This window comes from Heterodontus francisci, chromosome 20 (genome assembly GCF_036365525.1).
Source record: "Heterodontus francisci isolate sHetFra1 chromosome 20, sHetFra1.hap1, whole genome shotgun sequence".
Classification (NCBI taxonomy): Eukaryota; Metazoa; Chordata; class Chondrichthyes; order Heterodontiformes; family Heterodontidae; genus Heterodontus; species Heterodontus francisci.
The window spans coordinates 60,327,398-60,348,355 of record NC_090390.1 but is presented as its reverse complement, the minus strand read 5'-3'; the positions used below and the strand labels follow the sequence as shown (position 1 = coordinate 60,348,355).

At 41.3% G+C, this 20,958-nt stretch overlaps 2 protein-coding genes across 4 annotated transcripts in view; one reads left to right on the top strand and one right to left on the bottom strand.

Annotated features, from left to right (window-relative positions):
- inpp5f (inositol polyphosphate-5-phosphatase F) overlaps positions 1-8,675 on the top strand; it is a 244,755-nt gene extending 236,080 nt beyond the window's left edge. For both annotated transcript variants that reach the window (XM_068052894.1, XM_068052895.1), the window contains one exon: positions 6,410-8,675. In XM_068052894.1, the coding sequence (XP_067908995.1) occupies positions 6,410-7,559 (1,150 nt within the window). In that variant the 3' untranslated portion in view covers positions 7,560-8,675. The remainder of the gene's footprint in view (positions 1-6,409) is intronic.
- Positions 8,676-11,481: 2,806 nt separating this feature from the next.
- Positions 11,482-20,958, bottom strand: part of mcmbp (minichromosome maintenance complex binding protein) — a 43,081-nt gene continuing 33,604 nt past the window's right edge. For both annotated transcript variants that reach the window (XM_068052892.1, XM_068052893.1), the window contains exon 16: positions 11,482-16,214. In XM_068052892.1, the coding sequence (XP_067908993.1) occupies positions 16,088-16,214 (127 nt within the window). In that variant the 3' untranslated portion in view covers positions 11,482-16,087. The remainder of the gene's footprint in view (positions 16,215-20,958) is intronic.

Sequence of the window (20,958 nt, the reverse complement as noted above, 5' to 3'; positions counted from 1 at the left end):
TGCAGGATAGTAATCTTCACGTAATTGTTACTCAACCCTGAATGGTTTAATCCCAAAAGAATGGTTGCGCTGCCATTGTGCCTGTGTTCTTCGAATTTTTTCATAGCGTTAACTACTTTTGGTGGTAATTGGACTACTATTTTGGGAGTGCAGGAAGGTTCAATTTGTACAGTGTAATCATGCTCCATTTATTCATTTTGTAGCTCTAGTTTTCTAGTTCTGCAATTACAGTTAATTGCTAATCTAAATAAGCTCCTTTTAACTGTCTGAAATGCTTGTGTCCTCCTTCCGCCTTTCTCTAATGATGGAAACCTCACTCTTAACAGTCTATCCTCATAATTGTCATATTTGAGTGCCACAAACCTCCCTGTTTCTTTTTTAATTCATTGAATGTGGGCGTTGCTGGCAAGGCCAGCATTTATTGCCCATCCCTAATTCCCCTTGAAGGTGATGGTGAGCTGCCGCCTTGAATCACTGCAGTCCATGTGGTGTAGGTACATCCATAGAGCTGTTAGGGAAGCAGTTCTGGGATTTTGACCCAGTGATGAAGGGATATTTCCAACTCAGGATGGTGTATAATTTTGAGGGGAACTTGTGTTCCCATGGGCCTTCTAGGTGATGGAGATTGTGGGTTTGGAAGGTGCTGTCAAAGAAGCCTTGGCAAGTTGCTGCATTGCATCTTATGGATGGTACACTCTGCACCCATGATGTGCCAGTGGTGGAGGAGTGAAGGCTTAAAGTGCTGGATGGAGTTCCGAGCAAGCAGGCTGCTATGGACAGATGAAGCAGCTGAAGGTGATTGGGCCAAGGACACTGTGCTGAGGAACTCCTGCAGTGATGTCCTACAGCTGTGATGATTGACCTCCAACAACCACAACCGTCATCCTTTGCACTAAGTATGATTCCAGCCAGTAAAGTGTTTCTCCCTGATTCCCATTGACTTGGAATTTACCAAGACTCCATGATACCACACTCAGTCAAATGCTGCCTTGAATTCAAGGGCTGTCACTCTCCCTTACCCCCTGGAATTCAGTTCTTTTATCCATGTTTGAGCCAAGGCTGGAATGAGGTCTGTAGCTGAGTGGTCCTGGCAGAACCTAAACTGAACATCGATGAGCAGGTTATTGGTAAGTGTCACTTAATAGAGCTGTCAACAACCTTTTCATCACTTGGCTGCTTGAGAGTAGGCTGTTGGGATGGTAATTGGCTGGTTTGGATTTGTCTCGCTTTTTTGTGGGCAGCACATACCTGAACAATTTTCCACTTTGTTGGCTAGATTCCAGTATTGTAGATGTGTGCTGGAACAGCTTGGCTAGAGGCGCCTTAGTTCTGGAGGTCAAGGTCTTCACTACAGCTGAGATGTTGTCACCCATAGCTGTATACAGTGTGCTAGGCTGTTTCTTTATCATGTGAAGTGAATCAAATTGGCTGAAGACTGGTTTCCATGATGCTGGTGTATTTCATCCACTTGACACTTCTGGATGAATATGTTAGCAAATGTTTTGCCATTGGCTTTTGCACTGGTGCTGGGCTCTGCCATCATTAGGGATGTTCATGGAACAGTTGCCACCTCCAGTTAGTTGTTGAATTGTCCACCAACATTCATGACTGGATGTGGCATACTGCAGAGCTTTGAAATCTGAATTCTTCAAAATACTTGTTTTATTTTGAAGTAAGATGCAAAGAATTCCATTTGTCAAAAGTAATCTTCCTAATGATTTTTATAAAAGGTTGTCTTTATTAATGTTGCTGGGACACTTTCCATGAATCCTCATTCAAATTTCCCTTGGCCCATTGTCACCCCAGTCACTAAAATTTTACACATTAATTGTTATCTAGGGTTGTCTCTCTTTTAAAGTTGGGCTGTCCAGCTCACGAGCCATTTTCACTAGTTCCTTCAGCTCCATAATCAAAAAAAAAATTCCGGATCACATCTGACCTGGCCCCCTCACTCCAAGCACAGGTCCGCATGAGTGAGGTAATGGTTATTGAAGGAAAGTGTTCAACTCCACAAGGAAAGCTCATTATTAGGAACAGGTCATGTGCCCATCAAACCTAAAGGTGAAGTGGCTATCTTTCCCAGTAGAAGTGTACCTGGTTGATAAGTGCTCCCTGCTTCCAACAGGGAGGTTGGAACCTTTGGGGCCATTGTTTCTCATCTACTCCAATAATCCATCAAAGAACAAAACAGTACAGCACAGGAACAGGCCATTCGGCCCGCCAAGCCTGCACCGATCTTGATGCCTGTCTAAGCTAAAACCTTCTGCACTTCCAGGGACTGTGTCCCTCTATTCCCATCCTATTCATGTATTTGTCAAGATGCCTCTTGAATGTCTCTATCGTACCTGCTTCCACCAACTCCCCCGGCAGCAAGTTCCAGGCACTCACCACCCTCTGTGTAAAGAACTTGCCTCGCACATCCCTTCTAAACTTTGCCCCTCGCACCTTAAACCTATGTCCCCTAGTAACTGACTCTTCCACCCTGGGAAAAAGCTTCTGACTATCCACTCTGTCCATGCCGCTCATAACTTTGTAAACCTCAAATGTCGCCCCGCCACCTCCGTCGTTCCACTGAAAATGTTCAGGGCGGCGCAGTGGTTAGCACCGCAGCCTCACAGCTCCAGCGACCTGGGTTCAATTCTGGGTACTGCCTGTGTGGAGTTTGCAAGTTCTCCCTGTGTCTGTGTGGGTTTCCGCCGGGTGCTCCGGTTTCCTCCCACAGCCAAAAGACTTGCAGGTTGATAGGAACATTGGCCATTGTAAATTGCCCCTAATGTAGTTAGGTGGTAGGAGAATGGTGGGGATGTGGTAGAGAATGTGGGATTAATGTAGGATTAGTATAAATGGGTGGTTGTTGGTCGGCACAGACTCGGTGGGCCAAAGGGCCTGTTTCAGTGCCTATCTCTAAATAAAAATAAATAAATAAATGTTTTGACAGAAGGTAGAGTTGAGATCAATTTTCTTAATTCTGTATCCCAAAGTAACAAGTGTTGTGGCAGTGGTGACATTTCATGCTTTCCATTTGGCAGTGTCCCCTTTGAGTGAACATATGAATTAGGAGCAGAAGTAGGCCCCTCGACCCTGCTCTGCCATTCAATTAAGATCATAGTTGATCTGTTTGTTTCGAATTCACACTCCTATCTACCCCCGATAACCTTTGATTCCCTTGCTTACCAAGAATCTATCTACCACCGCCTTAAAAATATTCAATGATCCCACCTCCACCAACTTCTGAGGCAGAGAGTTCCAAAGTCACATAACCCTCAGAAAAAATTTCTCCTCATCTCTGTCCTAAAAGGCCAACCCATAATTTTGAAACAATGCCCCTTAGTTATGGACTCATCCACAAGAGAAAAATCCTCTCCACATCCACCTTGTCAAGACCGTTTAGGATCTTGTATACTTCAATCGAGTCTCCCCTCATTCTTCTAAACTCCAGTGAAAACAAGCCCAGTCTGTCTAACCTTTCCTCTCAAGAAAACCCGCTCATACCATGTGTTACAACCAGGTGAGAAAGAGGTCTAGGGTTCCGAAGAAGGGTCACTGACCCGAGGCGTTGACTCTGCTTCTCTTTCCGCAGATGCTGCCGGACCTGCTGAGTGAATCCAGCATTTCTTGTTTTTGTCTAGGGTTCCCTTTCAGCCTTCACCTGGTCCTCCTGTAACTAGGTTTTTTTTAAAAACACTTTTTAGCTCCCCCTTAGTGAATCCTTGTTCACCACTTTCCAATTATAATGCAAAGAAATGAGCACAAACATCCAGGTTTTCTTAGGTTTAAAGAAGAAAGATGGAAATTTATTAAAACTTAAACTTAAAACTCTAATTCGGTTAACGCCTACGGATACACACCCCGCCCCATGCTATCATGCATACGTGATACGCACATGCAAATAGAGACAGAAAAGACAGAAGAAAAAATAGTGGAACAGTTTGAGGCAATTTCTGAAGAGGATTTCTTTTGTTACGGGTCTTCGACCTCACTTTTGAGTCCTTGCTGGCAGATAGATCTTTCTTTTCATTGGGACCCAGTATTCTTAAACCTTTTTCACTGTAGGAGACTTTTCTCTCTTGGGATTCATGTGTCTTCAGTGGATTCCGAAGCTGGTGAGAAAGAGAGATGGGAGCCAACAGGAGAGAGATGCTCTCAGTCCAGGAGCAAAACTGCCTTCTGCCAGTTCAAACGCTGCTTCTACAACTTAAAATTCCCCATGTTGGCCAGCAGGGTGGTCACTTGAATGGTTTGACTGAATCTCTTCTGTGTATTGTATGGGAACAGGGTTTGTTCCAACACTGTCTGCTAATATGCAAAAATGTCTCTCTGGCCAGGGGCCTGGCAATTCCTTGTAACAGGCCTTCTCTTCTTCCCAGTAACAATCTGAAATGTAATGTCTATGTGGTGAAATTAATGTGCCTCATTCTTGGCAGGTGGGGGCCTGCATGACACCAGGTATCAATCTAGTCAACCTCCTCTGAACTGCCTCCAACGCATTTGTATCCTACCTTAAATGAGACCAAAACTGCATACAGTTTTCGAGATGTGGTCTCACCAATGCCCTGTATAACTGAAGCATAACATCCTAACTTTTATTTTCAATTCCTTTCGTAAGAAAGGATAGTATTCCATTAGCCTTCTTTATTACTTGCTGTACCTTCATATTAACTTTTTGTGACTCATACACTAGAACACCTAGTTCACTGCACAGTGGTGCAGTGGTTAGCACCGCAGCCTCACAGCTCCAGTGACCCGGGTTCAATTCTGGGTACTGCCTGTGTGGAGTTTGCAAGTTCTCCCTGTGTCTGCGTGGGTTTCCTCCGGGTGCTTCGGTTTCCTCCCACGTGCCAAAGACTTGCAGGTTGATAAGTAAATTGGCCATTAGCAATTGCCCCTAGTGTAGGTAGGTGGTAGGGAAATATAGGGACAGGTGGGGATGTGGTAGGAATATGGGATTCGTGTAGCATTAGTATAAATGGGTGGTTGATGGTTGGCACAGACTCGGTGCGCCGAAGGGCCTGTTTCAGTGCTGTATCTCTAAACTAAACTAAACCTGTTCTGCAGTTGTTCTCCATTTGTGATACTCTACTTTTTTTTATTCGTCCTGACAAAGTGAACAACTTCACATTTTCTCACATTATACTCCATCTGCCAGATTTTTGCCCACTCACTCAACCTATCTATATCTGTCTGCAACCTCCTTGTGTCCTCTTCACAACATACTTTCTGACCTATCTTTGTGTCATCTGCAAATTTAGCTACCATGCCATCGCTCCCCTCATCTAAGTCATTGATATAAATTGTAAAAAGTTGAGGGTCCAGCACAGACACCTGCGGGACTCCACTTGTCACATCCTGCCAATCAGAAAAGGACCCATTTATGCATACTCTCTGTTTTCTGCCAGCCAGCCAATCTTCTATCCATGCTAATATGTTACCTCCTACACCATGACCACCTACTTTGTGCAATAACCTTTTATGTGGCACGTTGCCAAATGCCTTCTGGAAATCCAAGTACAGTACGTCAATGGGCTCCCCTTTACAGCGCATGTTACTCCTTCAAAGAACTCCAATAAATTGGTTAAACATGATTTTCCTTTCACAAAACCATGCTGACTATTCCCGATTACCTTGTGTTTTTCTAAGTGCCCAGCTATAACCACCTTAATGATCGATTCTAACACCTTCCCCACGACAGACGTTAAGCTAGCTGGCCTAGAGTTACATGTTTTCTGCTTCCTCCCCCCTTCTTGAATAAAGGGGTTATATTAGCTACTTTCCAGTCTGATGGAACCTTTCCAGAATATAGCAAATTTTGAAAAATTAACACCAACTCATCTACCTAGTGGTTGTGGTGTTGCCAGCCACTCTGCATTATCAAGGAGAAATGCATTTCTACATTACTTAATGCCTCAGAAAAACCTTTTTTTTTATAACAAGCAGAAAATGCTGGAAATATTCAGGTCAGGCAGCATCTGGGGAGAAAAACAGAGTTAATGTTTCCTTTCTAATGAATGATCGTCGACCTGAAACGTTAACTGTTTTTCTCTCCACAGATTTGTCTGACTTGAGTATTTCCAGCATTTTCAGTTTTTGTTTGGTTTCCAGCATCTGCAGCATTTTGCTTTTATCAAAACAATCTTGTTTGGTTGAAATTCCATTGAACGGCACCTAGAAACAAACTAGTTGGACATGATGATTAAATACAATTAATAGCTTGAAAGCAATTGAAATAGATTAAGTCCACTCAAGTTGTTGGAAACTGATCGAATCTACTGCTGCAAAAGATTGGACACAATTTTAGCCAATTTTTTGGTTTGCTGGATTTCTCTTGGATTATAGTAGTAAGCATGAGCAATATTTATGAATTAAAATTTCTATACTGTAAAATTACTGAATTCAATGTTGTTTTTTGCAGAAAGCACAGTAAACCACATGAAGACATCCTTGGTATCAGATCCAAGAGTCAAACTTCAAGCAGCACAAGCCTAGCCCAAGGCAAGAATTTTCTTATAAACAAGTTTTCTTCCCTTAATCAGAAAGTCAAACAAACTAAATCCAATGTAACCATTGGAAGTCTTCGCAAGCTTGGCAACTTTTCAAAGCCGGAGATGAAGGTCAATTTCTTGAGACCAAACCTGCGGGTGAATCTGTGGAAGTCTGACAGTAGCTTGGGGAGCTCTGATTCACCAGTAGTGGTCTCTAAAGATGATGCCGACTCCGACATAGAGATCTCTTCCGACTCAGACTCTTATGCATCTGATGATTTCCTCTCCAATTCCAAATCTGATGATGATTGCCAGCTCACAGACCCTGAAGATGTGGGGCAGTGTGACTACGTTCTTCCCAGCTGTGGTATTGTTGCCACAGGTCCTCGGTCACGGTTAGGGAGTCGATCACAATCTATTAGCAGTTCAGATTTTAGTATTCCAAGTAACCCTTCAGAAATTCACCCAGCTCAGCATGATCCTGAACAAGTGAGTAAAGCCAAGATTGATGTCCAACTTTCTGGTAAAGTACCAAATGCTGATGAGGGTATACTGGTTGATTTCAACACTCCCGCTGATGTTTATTGTCACCAGTTTGTAGAAGATGCACAGCACAAAACTGCAGAACTTCCTGCTGCAGAACTTGATTTCAATCAGCAACAAGAACACCAAAACAATATCATCTTGGGCACCAAGTCTAAATCTGAACCAGAGGTGATGGAGCCGCTTTTATCAAGACCCTCCAAGCTGGACGTACCCTCAGCTACCTCGAATCTACCTTTTCTTTCAGTGGAACCACCTGATAGTCCAGCCTGTACATCCAATCCACCTGAAGTGGAGGCTGGTTTACAAGCAACTCCTTCCCCGGCAGATGATGCAGGCAGCAGGGCTGTTTCGCCATTTGCCAAGATCCGAAGCTCTATGGTCCAAGTAGCAAGCATGACCCAGGCAGGACTGATCCAGGGGGTCAACTTTGCAGTGGGAAAAGTTCAGCGAACCCCTGATAGTGTAAATGAAGGTCAACATCCCCAGCTGAAAGATATGTTTACACAGTGCCGGACTAGGATAATCCAAATTTAGCCACCAGTGGACTCCAATCGTTCCAACCTTGACTAAGTGGAATAATTAACTGTGTAATGACCGAAGACCAGATGCCCTTTTAAAATGTATCTGCAGTTTTGTATGCGATCTTTAACAAATAAATGGCATTTGAGGTTTTCTGATGGTCATTGTTGTACACCAATCTGGGTAATCCTGGATCTTTCATTAAGCTACTGCAGCACTAACTACTGAACAGGCCAATGTGCAATATTAATTGTGGTAGTACATTTTAGGCTAGGGGCATTGTAATCCCAGTTAATTGTAATGGGCTCAAACGAGCCCTTTTCCAGATGGCTTTATCTACTGTATCACTAGAGGGGAGTTGTACGCTACATGTAACTTAAGCACATCATGCCACACAACTGAAGAGCTCACATAGTTTGTGTTGCACTGAATGGTATTAGTGGGATAGTGAGTTGTATTTTGGTATAGTTTATCTTCTGTCCCGTACAGGGAAACTGCCACCATGGGAAGTTGTGATTCTAACTGAACAAAACACTCCTTAAAGGTTTTTAAATTTATTTTCATTGCTTCTCAGTTTTTACATAACATTCCCTTGCAGCTCAAGTTTAGTTGAAGGGATTTGACTATCTTGTGATAATTTCACGATTGAAGTATTTCATCAATGTGTAAACTACCAAGAAAAGGAGTATTTTTCCTCATCACGTCTCATTACCAAAGAGATGAGGTCCTAATGAAAATTACCTGTAGCTGAAGTACAATAAGCAAAGGGGTCTGAGAGCAAGCTTAACTTAAATCTGATGTAGCATTAGTAGGATCCTATAGCTAGTGCCTGTGTTTTTCATAAATGTACTGTAAATGTGACATCTAAAGCAGGTTCCTGATTGTCTTAATTGTGGTCTCATATCAGTCTCTATGTTGCAGAGAATTTCAAAGCAAATGAAACTGTCCATTCTTGTAATAAACTCCTGGTATTATAAATTTTAAATGTTTTAATGTGCTTATTTATTCATGTTTGTCACAGTAGTGTGGTTTCTTTGAAGTGTTAAAAATCCACATGATTCAAAGGTAAATATACTTCAGTGTATTTTGACATGATATACATTATTTTAATAAAGTTAAAGCAAAACCTAATTTCATAATTTTTGAGTGCAAGTGTTAAAGCTAAACTTCATATCAATTTTTTTTATACAGCAATTGCTACACAATTCAACAGCTAAGAGACTGATACTGGCTAAGGTAAATACAATTTAAAAATACCCTTTGCTGCTGAGTAGCAGCAATAGAGAAAAAAAATCACAGGTTGTGGCTTTGGTGGAGATTATTGCAAGGTTTCTTCTCTCTATTTGAAAGACTAGCTAATTAAAATAAAAGCAGAATGCTGGAAATACTCAGGTCTGGCAGCATCTGTGGAGAGAGAAAGTTAACGTTTCAGTTCGATGACCTTTCAAGTGCTTTTAAGCAAGTATAGAGGCAGGGAAAGGGAGGAGGGGTTTTGGGGGGTGCAAGGGGAGAGAACAAAAGGAAAGGTCTGTGTTGGGGTGGAAGGTATGAGATATTAAATGGCAAAAGGCATTATGGTGCAAAGCAAAAAAGGGTGATAATGTGACTGGGAAAGGAGAATCATTACCTTAAACAGTTGCTGTCCACAATCAAAATGGGTCAGAGGTTATGGTCTGAAATTGTTGAACTCTTATCTTAATTCATTCATTGGATGTGGGCGTCACTGGCCAGGCCAGCATTTATTGCCCATCCTTAATTGCCCTTGAGAAGGTGGTGGTGAGCTGCTGCCTTGAACTGCTGCAGTCCATGTGGGGTAGGTACACCCACAGTGCTGTTAGGAAGGGAGTTCCAGGATTTTGACCCAGCAACAGTGAAGGAACGGCGATATAGTTCCAAGTCAGGATGGTGGTATTCCCATGCATTTTCTGCCCTTGTCCGTCTAGTTGGCAGAGGTTGTGGGTCTGGAAGGTGCTGTCTAAGGAGGCTTGGATATAAAGTTCAGGAGGCTGTAAAATGCCTATTCCAAAAATGAGGTGCTGTTCCTTGAGCTTAGTTTCATTGGAATGCTCAGGAAGCTGAGCACAGAGGGGTCAGAGTGGGAGCCGAGCGGAAAATTTAAAATGGCAAGTAACTGGAAGCTTAGAGTCACGCTTGCGAATGGAGGTGTTCTGCAAAAGTGGTCTGCCAATCTACATTTAGTTTCCCCAATTTAGTGGAGATTTTGTGAATAGTAAGTACAGTATACTAAATTGAAAATACAAGTAAATCGCTGTTTTGCCTGAAAGGAGTATTTGGGACCTTGATCAATGAGGAAGTAAAAGGACAGGTACTGCATCTCCTGTGCTTGTTTGGGAGGGAGTGATGGAGGAGAGGACCAGAGTGTCGAAGAGGGAACGATCCCTTCAGAAGGCTGAAAGGGGGAAGGAAGATGTACTTGCGTCATGCTGGATGGTGTAAATGGCAGATGCAAAAACGGTGGAAGGTGAACATAAGGGGATCTACTATGGTTTGTGGGGGTGGTGGGGTGCAGGTGGAAAGGGTTGAGAGCAGAAGTGTGGGAAATAGGACATGGTTGAGGGCCATTTGGGGGGGGGGGGGGGGGGGGTTGCAGAAACCTCAAGGAAAAAGGAAGACATTTTGGAATTGCTAGTATGAAAGGATGCATTGGAGATTATTTAAAATCAGTTAACTTATCCTTATTGAAGCAATGGTATGTTAATTTCATCATAAAAGTAAAATACCGCAGATGCTGAAAATCTGAAATAAAAAGAAGAAATGCTGGAACTACTCAGGTCTGGCAGCATCTGTGGAGAGAGAAACAGTTAATGTTTCAGGTCAGTGACCCTTCAGAACTGGCAAATGTTAGAAATGTGAAAGGTTATAAGCAAGTAAAGCAGGGCTGGGGCAAGAGATTATACCACCTCCTTTGTTGATAGGACAAGGTCACAGAATAGCTGACCAGATGGTCATGGGAGCAAAGGCAAACAATATGTTAATGGCGTGTTGAAGGACACAGCATTAGTACAGATAGGATGTTAACGGACTGAAAATTGAACAGCTGCAAGTACAAACATGAAAAAAGTGGGTAAGCAAACTGAACAAACTAAGATGAAATTAAGTAAAATAAACACAAAAAAATAAAAATAAAAGTAAAATGGGGGGGGGGGGGGGGGGGGGGGCCTGTAATGCTCTGAAATTATTGAGCTCAATGTTCAGTCTGGTAGCCTGTAGTGTGCCTAATCGGTAAATGAGATACCGTTCCTCGAGCTTGTCAATTTCATACAGTAGTCTGATATTCTTCAGCCTCTAAAGCTCCACCGAGCTTGATTGTTACTCTGCCACCAAGGAGCCTTGTCAAACTGGACTCAGTGCGGATTGGGAGGAAAGGCTCCAATAGCTGCAGTCATAAGTTCAAAGGAAGGTGCATATGAATTAGCCTGCTCTGCCATTCAATAAGATCATGACTGATCTGATTGGAACCTCTGATAACCCTTGACCCCTTGCTATCTTCAGTTGTTTTATCAATGACTATTCCTCCATCGTTACCACCAGGCTACCATTCCTGGTTGTTAAGTTACTAGATGAATAATCCTGGCCCAACTATCTTCAGCGACGACCTCTCCATAAAGTCAGAAGTGGGGATGTTCGTTGATTGTGCAATGTTCAGTACCATTTGAAGCAACTCATACTAAAGCAGTCGTTCCCCACATCCAACAAAACCTGGACACCATTCAGGCTTAAGCTGATGAGGCAAGTAACATTTGGTCCACTCAAGTGCCAGGCAATAACAATCTCCAACAGGAGAGAATCTAATGTTATGATTGCTGAGGAGACCAACAACCCAAAAGAACTAAATTTACTGAACGACACCACGCACCCTCTCTTTTCTCCCCCCCCCCCCCCCCCACACTCCAAAAAAGAAAACAAATGGACAAGATTTCACTTTTATAACTTTTAATTGATCAAACCAAAATCAACAAATTAAACATAATTACTACAAAAATTACCAGTCAAGATATTACAAATTTACTATCCAATACAACATAGATCTCAAGGATTTACTGGATAGTCCATTTGGCAGGCCAGGCACCAAATTAGAGTCAGTACTTCAAAACTCAAATTCTTCAGGTAGGTCTTTCAAGATGCAGCTACTAAGTTCTAACTGACAGCAGTTTCCCTTTAATCCTCAACTGCCCAGTTACCATCTTCACCAAAAAAACCTGCATCCTTCTCAGTTCTGCTCATGATGGGCTTGATGGTGTGGATCCACTGTTAGTACCTTAATCTGTGCCCTTCAGTGACAACCCTGTGCACTGGGTCTGGTTAATCAGTTCCTCTAAAGGGCAAAAAAACTCTCCAAGATCCAAACTTCACTTTCTTCAACAAAAGCAAAATACTGCAGATGCTGGAAATCTAAAATAAAAAATGCTGGAAATACTCAACAGGTCTGGCAGCATCTGTGGAGAGAGAAGCAGAGTTAACGTTTCAGGTTAGTGATCCTTCATCAGAACACATTCTTCAACTTGCCTGTTTAAAAAAAAAAATACACCTTCCTGCCATCTGAGCTTGAATGACTGTCTCCTCTAGCTAGTCCCAGAAATCTGAAGTTTTTGGTTTCAATTTCTGTTAGGACCGTCTGTTCCAAAAAAAATAAAATCATTGCAATAAGGGTCAGTACACCTAACTGAACATTTGATAAGTTCAGAGGACAGCTCACGTGTACACTCCAGGGTGCCGCAGATCCCATGACACTAACCATCTCCCCTTGATGTTCAATGGCATTATCACTGCATCACCCACCATCAACTGCTTGTGCATCTACAAGATGCACTGTCGCAACTTGACAAAGCCTCCTTCGGCAGCATCTTTAAAACCCTCGACCTCTACCACCCAGAAGGGCAAGAGCAGCAGATGCATGAGAAAACTGCCAACTCCAAGTTCCCTTCCAAGCCACATATCATCCTCACTTCGAACTATAATTGCTGTTCCTTCACTGTCGCAGGACAGGGGGCAGCACAAACATAGGATCACCATTACAACAGTAACTGTATTTCAAAAATATGTTATTGGCTGTAAAGTACTTGGGTAATGAAAGGCGATATAAAAATGCAAGTTTTTTTTTCCTTTCAAGAAGACCTGCTACCATCTCAGCATAACTAGGACTGGGCAACAAAAGCCAATATTGCCAGTGACACCAACACACAAGAATTAATTAAAACATTTTCTTTTAACTTCCATGAGTTTAGCAGTTTTGGATCTTTTCTTCTTCCCTACTTTGGACAATTCCGCATGAGGTTTTATTTAATGCTTCCACCTTTATAAATAGAGAATGCAATATATTTCAGTTTACACATTGGTGCAAAACATCACAACAATGCAGTGCAGGATTTTCCCTATCTATGCACTGATAATCAAAAGTAGACGTTTATTTGTCACTTTTAATTCATTTAGATGAGCTAATCACCCCCTCCCCCCCAAATGACTCCACATACATGCCTATCAAAAACTCCTGATAATGAGAAAGAGCAGCAATTCTGTTTGAGTTATTCAGGATGCCAATGCCTACAGCAACACCAGCGATCACAGCAAAGATGGAGTCTTGAAGATGGGACCTTGACTAGTGTCATTAGGCTATTCAGGCTCCAATCTTTAGAAATGACAATTACCACCCAAAAAAAATCCAAGTTTAAAAAAAGGTAGCTTTTAATTTGTTTAAGAAAAACAAACAGTAATTTACAGTAAATATCCCTGATATCATTGTACAGAAATCTTAAAAGATCACACGGAAAGATCACAACTCTCACAATTCCTTTCTGAAAATTTAGATTCAACCCACGCTTTAATTTTACTTTAGTTTTTGTGAGAAACATGGAACGATGCAAAGTTTTAAAACATGGCAGAGAATTTTACGTGAGTAGCAGTAACTTTTAAAAGTTCAGTGACAGTGCAGTGTGTGTTCCTCTTAAATAACTATGCAACAAACACAGCCCAGAGAGTTCTGTTCTTGAATATAGTACTTTTAAATCATAAAGCAAAAGGCCATTAGTTTTCATACCAACTCTGATTATGAAATGTCATTAATTGAACTGATCTAACCTCCAAACTAACCAAATACAAAAGTCAGTATGTTTGAAAAGGAAACAAAGACTCATTTTATTCAACTGTATTAGTTTGTTAAATGAAGCAGTAATGAAAACCTAGGGACAAAACAATCAAGGAGAGCAGATCAAGTGCATTCATGAGCTCCTGGGGCAAAGTCATTACAAAACTGAAAAACTACTCTTTACTCAACTTCAAATGACTCAATCTTTAAACATTTCAAAGTTAGGAAAAAATCCTCATGGTGCATTGCCTTTACCTCAAAAATGATTTCATTCGGTGGTTGTACAGCTTCAGGCTTTGTTTAAATTCTTAGTAATTAAAAGGTCAAGTCTTTCTAAATCTGTTTTGAACACCATGCCAATCGTCTTAGAATTGAGACATTTTTTATTAATCCTTAAATGCAGCAATGCTTTTTTTAAAAAAAGGTCAGGAAGACATGACTGTAGTATACTTACTTCAAGTATATTACAAAGGGGTGCAGAAGAAGTTTGGAAAAGTATTTAAGGCCTAGACTTAGGCATATTGTTAGGACAGTGAAGAGGTGCCTGAGCTCTACATCTAAATTGCGCTATAGCCGTAGTACTTAATGCCAAAACTCAGTTGCAAAAAAAAATTTCCATCCCCCAAAACCAACATCAGTCATCTAGAGGAATGCAAAATTGACAAAGTGTATATTTAAAAATCCCATTCTTGGGAACTCTTCCACCACAAGCTGGAAAATCTACATCTTGATGAATATTTAAATTCAGTAACTGTCTGATCTAAAATAAACACATTAAATGCATGACAGCTTCAGGAGTTGGGAAGAACTTCAGTTTGATGAGTAGACAAAGTTGTCTTTTTTTTAAAAATCGGCGTATGAAACCAGCAGTGATTGATTAGCTCTCCTTCCCTGCTGGCTGTAAGGTCCAGATATTACATAAGTTTGGAGAGTTTTCATTCAGTTCCTAGTTAGAGTGGACCACACAACACAAAATTGCTCCAAATTTGCAATCTTGCATTGGTGGATAGAGGCTTCATTTGAAATTGGACTAAGCTACAATGTTGGGATAAATTACAGGGAATTTTAGTACCAGGCGTGGGAGTGCTCAATGCTGCCACTGGGTGTACAAAATGGAAAAAGGTTGCACAGTCCTATAATAACTTCCTTCACCTGAATTTTTAACGTTTAACCAGCCACGCCAATAAGCAAGTAATATAGCATGCTTAAGGTTCCCCAAGAATGTTTTACTCAGGTACAAGTGAGCCTGATATAGCACAGAAACCAGTAAAAAACAGGCAGGGACAATGATGCCATGGAATAGATTAACTGATGCTAGTTGTCTGATAATGCACTGCCTTAGTCCCATAATCCACCTACTCAGATTAAAACTAAAAACCTGGGAGTTTACTATAAGACTAACTGAATCAATGGTTAGAGATGTTTAAGGCTGTTCCAAAGCTTTGCTGACAGGCCTCATTTCAACCTAATTATACAACTCAGCTTATTCTTATACAAGTCTACAAACTACTACTGTTCACTTGTTACCAAATGCACATATTCGACATAATTGAAAAGGTAAAGCATGGGCAAAGGAAAGGCCATTTCAGCCCATCATGCCCACTCTTTCCACAGCCCATCTGCCCCATCAGGAATTCTACTCCACTTCATCAGATGTGCCAAATTGCACACTTGATCTACAATCAGTATAGTCACTGGCAGATAACTTTACTGAATTTTTAAAAAAAAGTTTTCAAATAGATGCAAAAATACAGTTAAGGTTTGAAGGCAGCTTGTACATAATTTAAATACCCAGTAAAGTCTGAGTGACAATATCAAAAGAGATAAATAAAAGACCGCTTCAACATTAAAAGTTGACTCATCTTTGATTAAACAAAAAAGTCTTCCACACTTAAAACTATGACATGTAAACAAACTGACACACTGCTAGTTCCAGTGTCAGTTTACAAGTTTAGATCTGGATGTGCAGACACCACCAGAAGTTCATCCCCATCCTACAATTAGACTAATAGAAAGAAACAGAAGGAACGTAATAGCTGTTGAATTCTTCATATTTCACTTTTTTTTTTAAAAAAAGGCAAATTTTTAAACAAGTTCAATGTTATGCAAATGCAGTTTACAAAATTACAAAAATAGCTTGTATTTGAGAAATTGTGGTAATAGAGGAATGTAGAGAATATTTTCACAAACAGATGTATTCAACTAAAATGTTGTACAAGCACAGACATTGGAAATAATGTAGTCAGAATTCAGATTTATAAGAAATTTCTGTAAGAAAATTTGATACAAATGATCTACAAAGAGGGAAAAAATTGTTTTTCCTCAACCTGATGACAGATTTGGCAGGTGGGCTGAGAAGGAATGTTAGCTCTTCAAATTTACATAAAGCCCACAGACACGCCAGTTCTATAAACTCTCGAGTTTTAAAGACACTCCATCATTAAGGTTCGTTGCCATTTACATGGGTTTGTTGCTGTATCCTGCTTTTGCGAAGAACCTCCAGTTGCTTTGCTCGTTGCCACCTCTCGCGTGATAAGGTCATGTGGCCAGCACTCAGAGACACCAACCTTAAAAGGCAAATTGAAGTTAACTTTTAAATTAAAAATATTACTCATAAGCTATTAGTTAACTTTAAAAGCAATTAGTTAACAGCTGCAACATTTTTATATCTTGCAAAAACGGTTGTGTACAACACACAATTTGTTTAAACTCATTCACCAAATTCTCTCCTTCCCACGTTGTCAAATTACTTTTCAATTTGGCTACCTTAGTGGGATGAAACACTCTGTTGCTGGTGTGAATAGTTACTTAGCTAGCATAAAGCAAAGTACGAAATCAAATTACAGCACCGATACTGCCATTACATGAAAAGTACAAAAATATGTGTGACGGTTACAATATAAGGTTCTGGTCGGACATTCAAGTCAAAAACACAAGCTCATTTTTTTTTTTTTAAATAGAAATGGTGAGAACTAATGCTTCCATTCTATAATCTTTACAATAAGCAACTCAGCCTTAAAATATTACAGTCAACAGTAAAGCCTGGACCAGATGACTTCTGTTAGAGTTAAGAACAGAGAATGCTGGAAACACTTAGAGCTACTCCATTGGTTCCCAATTTGTCTAATGGTGCTGTTATACTAATAGTTCCAGTTTAACAATACCAGTTTAGAGAGTGACACCCAGCAGCAACTTATAAGCCAACATTGCATTCACATGTAGTACCATGTTAGATGGCAGCAGACAAAGAAGAACTACAAGGAATACAAAGACAGGTCCACAGTGCATGTATGTAAACACAGAGTGCAGTGAATAAGATTGGTGAGCTACAAGCGCAAATAGCCACGTGGGAATATAATTTATTACCAATAACGGAAACAAGGTTTAAACATGCGCACTTAATATTCAAGGATACAAAAAGTGTTCAGAAAAGATAGGGAAGGAATAAAAGGGGGGGTGGGGGGTGAGGTGGCAGTACTGATTAGGGAAGACATTGTAGTGTTGGAAAGGGAGGATGTCCTTGAGGGGGCAAAATCAGAATTCATTTGGCTAGAGTTGAGAAGCAAAAAGGGTATGATCTTGGTACAGGGAGCATTCCATCGGCCTCCAAATAATGAGAGGGCGAGCGAAGAGAGAGGGAGCGCAAGCGAGAGAGGGCTAAGAGAGAGAGAGAGAGAGAGAGGGGGCGAAGAGGGAGAGGGAAAAAGAGACAGAGAGAGAGAAAAAAGAGAAAGGAGCAAATCTGCAGGGAAATCACAGAAATGTGCAAGAACTATAGCGTGGTAATATTGGGGGACTTGAATTAACATTATCCAATCGATATTTGGAGAGTAAAGGGTAAGGAAGGGGAAGAATTTCTGAAATATGTTCAGGAGAACTTCATTGACCAGTATGTTCTGGGTCCAACTAGGAAGGAGGCATTGCTGGATCTGGTGCTGGGTAACGAGGTGGGCCAAGTGGATCAAGTGTCTAAGGGGGAGCACTTGGGTAAGAGTAATCATCAAATCATGAAGTTTAGATTAGCAATGGAGATAAGTAAGGAACAATCTAAAGTAGAACTTAAAGCCGATGAGCTGAGGGCACAGATAGACAACGGAAAATTGGCGTAAAGAGGGCCAAAAATGGCAACTTAACATCCCTGGATGTAGAGCTTTGAGGCAGGATCGAGGGGGGAATAAAAAGAGGGGGTGTAGCATGATTGGTTAAAGAATCTATTACAACTGTGAGGATGGATGATATGCTAAATGAATCATCAAATAAGGCCATATGGATTGAGCTCAGAAATAAAAAAGGGGCAGCCACAATACTAGTTGTGTACGACAGACCCCCAAATAGTGAAAGGGAGATAGAAGAACAAATATGTAGGCACATTTCAGAGTGCAAAAACAAAAGGGCAATAATAGTTGGGGATTTCAACTATCCTAATATCAAATGGGATACAAACAGTGCGAAGGGCACAACATTCTTGAACTGCATTCAAGGGAACCTTTTTTAGCCAGCACGTAACAAGCGCAATGAGAGAGAGGGCGCAATTCTAGATTTAATCTTAGGAAATGAAGCTGGGCAGGTGGATGAAGTAGCAGTGGGTGACCATTTTGGAAATAGTGACCTTATTACAGTTAGATTTAGCATTATTATGGAAAAGGACAAAAATAAAACAGGAGTAAAAGTTCTAAATCGGGGAAGGCAAATTTTACAAAGCTGAGAGGTGATCTGGCAAAAGTGGACTGGATACAGCTACTTGAAGGAAAAAAAATCAGTGGCAAACCAGTGGGAGGTATTTAAAAGCAAGATTCTATGGTCACAGTGCAGACATGTCCCCACAAAGAAAAAAGGTGGTACTGCCAAATTTAGAGCCCCCTGGTTATCTAGAACCATACAGGGTAAGATAAAGCAGAAAAAGAAAGCTTATGACAGTCACAAAAAACTTAATACTTTAGCAAGCCTAGAGGAGTATAGAAAGTGCAGGGGTGAAGTAAAAAAGGAATTAGGAAAGCAAAGAGAGGACATAAAAAAATATTGGCAGATATAATCAAGGAAAACCCGAAGATGTTTTATCAGTACATTAAGAGCAAGAGGATAACTAAGGAAAGGGTACAACCTATCAGAGATGTACAAGGTAACTTATGCATGGATGCAGATGATGTGTGCAGGGTTCTTAATGAGTACCTTGTCTCTGTCTTCACAAAGGAGAGGAATGATGCAGACATTGTAGTTAAAGAGTGTGAAATATTAGATACGATAAATATAATGGGAGAAGTAGTACTTGAGGTTTTGACATCCTTGAAAGTGGATAAATCACCAGGGCTGGATGCATTGTATCCCAGGCTGTTAAAGGAAGCCAGGGAAGAAATAGCAGATGCTCTGAGGATCATCTTCAAATCCTCACTAGATACAGGCGAGCTACCAGAGGATTGGAGGTCTGCAAACATTGTACCATTGTTTAAAAAAAGGGTGCAAGAGATAGGCCAAATAATTATAGGCCGGTCAGTCTGATCTCGGTGGTGGGAAAATTATTAGAATCAATTCTGAGAGCTAGGATAAACTGCCACTCAAAGGCACGGATTAATTAGGGATAGTCAGCATGGATTTGTTAAGAGAAGGTTGTGGTGCAGTGGTTAGCACTGCAGCCTCACAGCTCCAGGGACCCGGGTTCGAATCTGGGTACTGCCTGTGTGGAGTTTGCAAGTTCTCCCTGTGTCTGCGTGGGTTTTCTCCGGGTGCTCCGGTTTCCTCCCACAAGCCAAAAGACTTGCAGGTTGATAGGTAAATTGGCCATTATAAATTGTCACTAGTATAGGTAGGTGGTAGGGAAATATAGGAACAGGTGGGGATGTTTGGTAGGAATATGGGATTAGTGTAGGATTAGTATAAATGGGTGGTTGATGGTCGGCACAGACTCGGTGGGCCGAAGGGCCTGTTTCAGTGCTGTATCTCTAATCTAATCTAACTTAATTGAATTTTTTGAGGAAGTAACAAGGAGGATTGATGAGGGTAGTGCAGAGGATGTTGTCTACATGGATTTTAGTAAAGCATTTGACAAGGTCCCACATGCAGACTGGTCAGAAAAGTAAAAGCACATGGGATACAGGAGAATGTGGTGAGTTGGATCCAAAATTGGCTCAGTGATAGGAAACAAAGGGTAATGGTTGATAGAAGTTTTTTCGAATAGAAGGCGGTTTCCAGTGTTGGGTCCCTTGCGTTTTGTGGTATATATTAATGATTTGGACTTAAATGTAGGAGGCATGATGATACAAAAATTGGCCGTGTAGTTGATAGCGAAGCTGTAGACTCCAGAATAATATCAATGGTTTGGTTGAGTGGCCGTAAAAGTGGCAAATGGAATTCAATCCGGAGAAGAGTTAGGTTATGCACTTGGGGAGGGCAAACAAAGCAAGAGAAAACACCATCAATGGGAGGATATTGAGGAGGGTAGAGGAACTGTATGTCCACAGGTTCCTGAAGGTGGCAGGACAGGTAAATAGAGTGGTGAAGAAGGCATATGAAATGCTTTCCTTTATTGGCCGAGGCATAGAATGCAAAAGCAGGGATGTCATTCTGGAACCATATAAAATGCTGGTTAGGCCACAGTTGGGAGTATTGCATACAGTTCTGATCACATTACAGGAAGGGCAAAATTGTTCTGGACAGAGTACAGAAGAGATTTTCAAGAATGTTGCCAGGGCTTGAAAATTGCAGCCATGAGTAAAGACTGGATAGGCTAGGGTTGTTTTCCTTAAAACACAGAGGAGGCTGAGGGGTGACTTAATACAAGTCTACAAAATTATGAGGGGCCTAGATAGAGCAGACAGGAAGGACCTGTTTCCCCTAGTAGAGGTGTCAATTACCAGGGGGCACAGAGTTAAGGTGATTGGTAGAAGGATTAGAGGGGACATGAGGGAAAAACTTTTTCAGCCAGAGCGTGCTGGGTGTCTGGAATTCACTGCCTGTATCGATGGTGGAGGCAGAAACTCCCAACTCATTTAAAAAGGCACCGAGACCTGCATCTGAAGTGCTGTAACCTGCAAGGCTATGGACCAGGTGCTGGAAGGTGGAATTAGATTGGGCGGATAATTTTTTCAGCTGACGCTGACATGATGGGCTGAATGGCCTCTTTCTGTGCCATAACTTTTCTATGGTTCTAACTTCTAAATGGGAAGAGGGCCAACTTCAATGGGATTAGTGGGGACCTAGCCATGGTAAAATGGAACCAAACACCGACAGGAGAAACGGCAACGGAACAATGGGTGATCTTTCAGGAGAAGTTTCAGGTACAGGCTAGGAACATTCCAAAAAAGGCAAAAGGTAAGG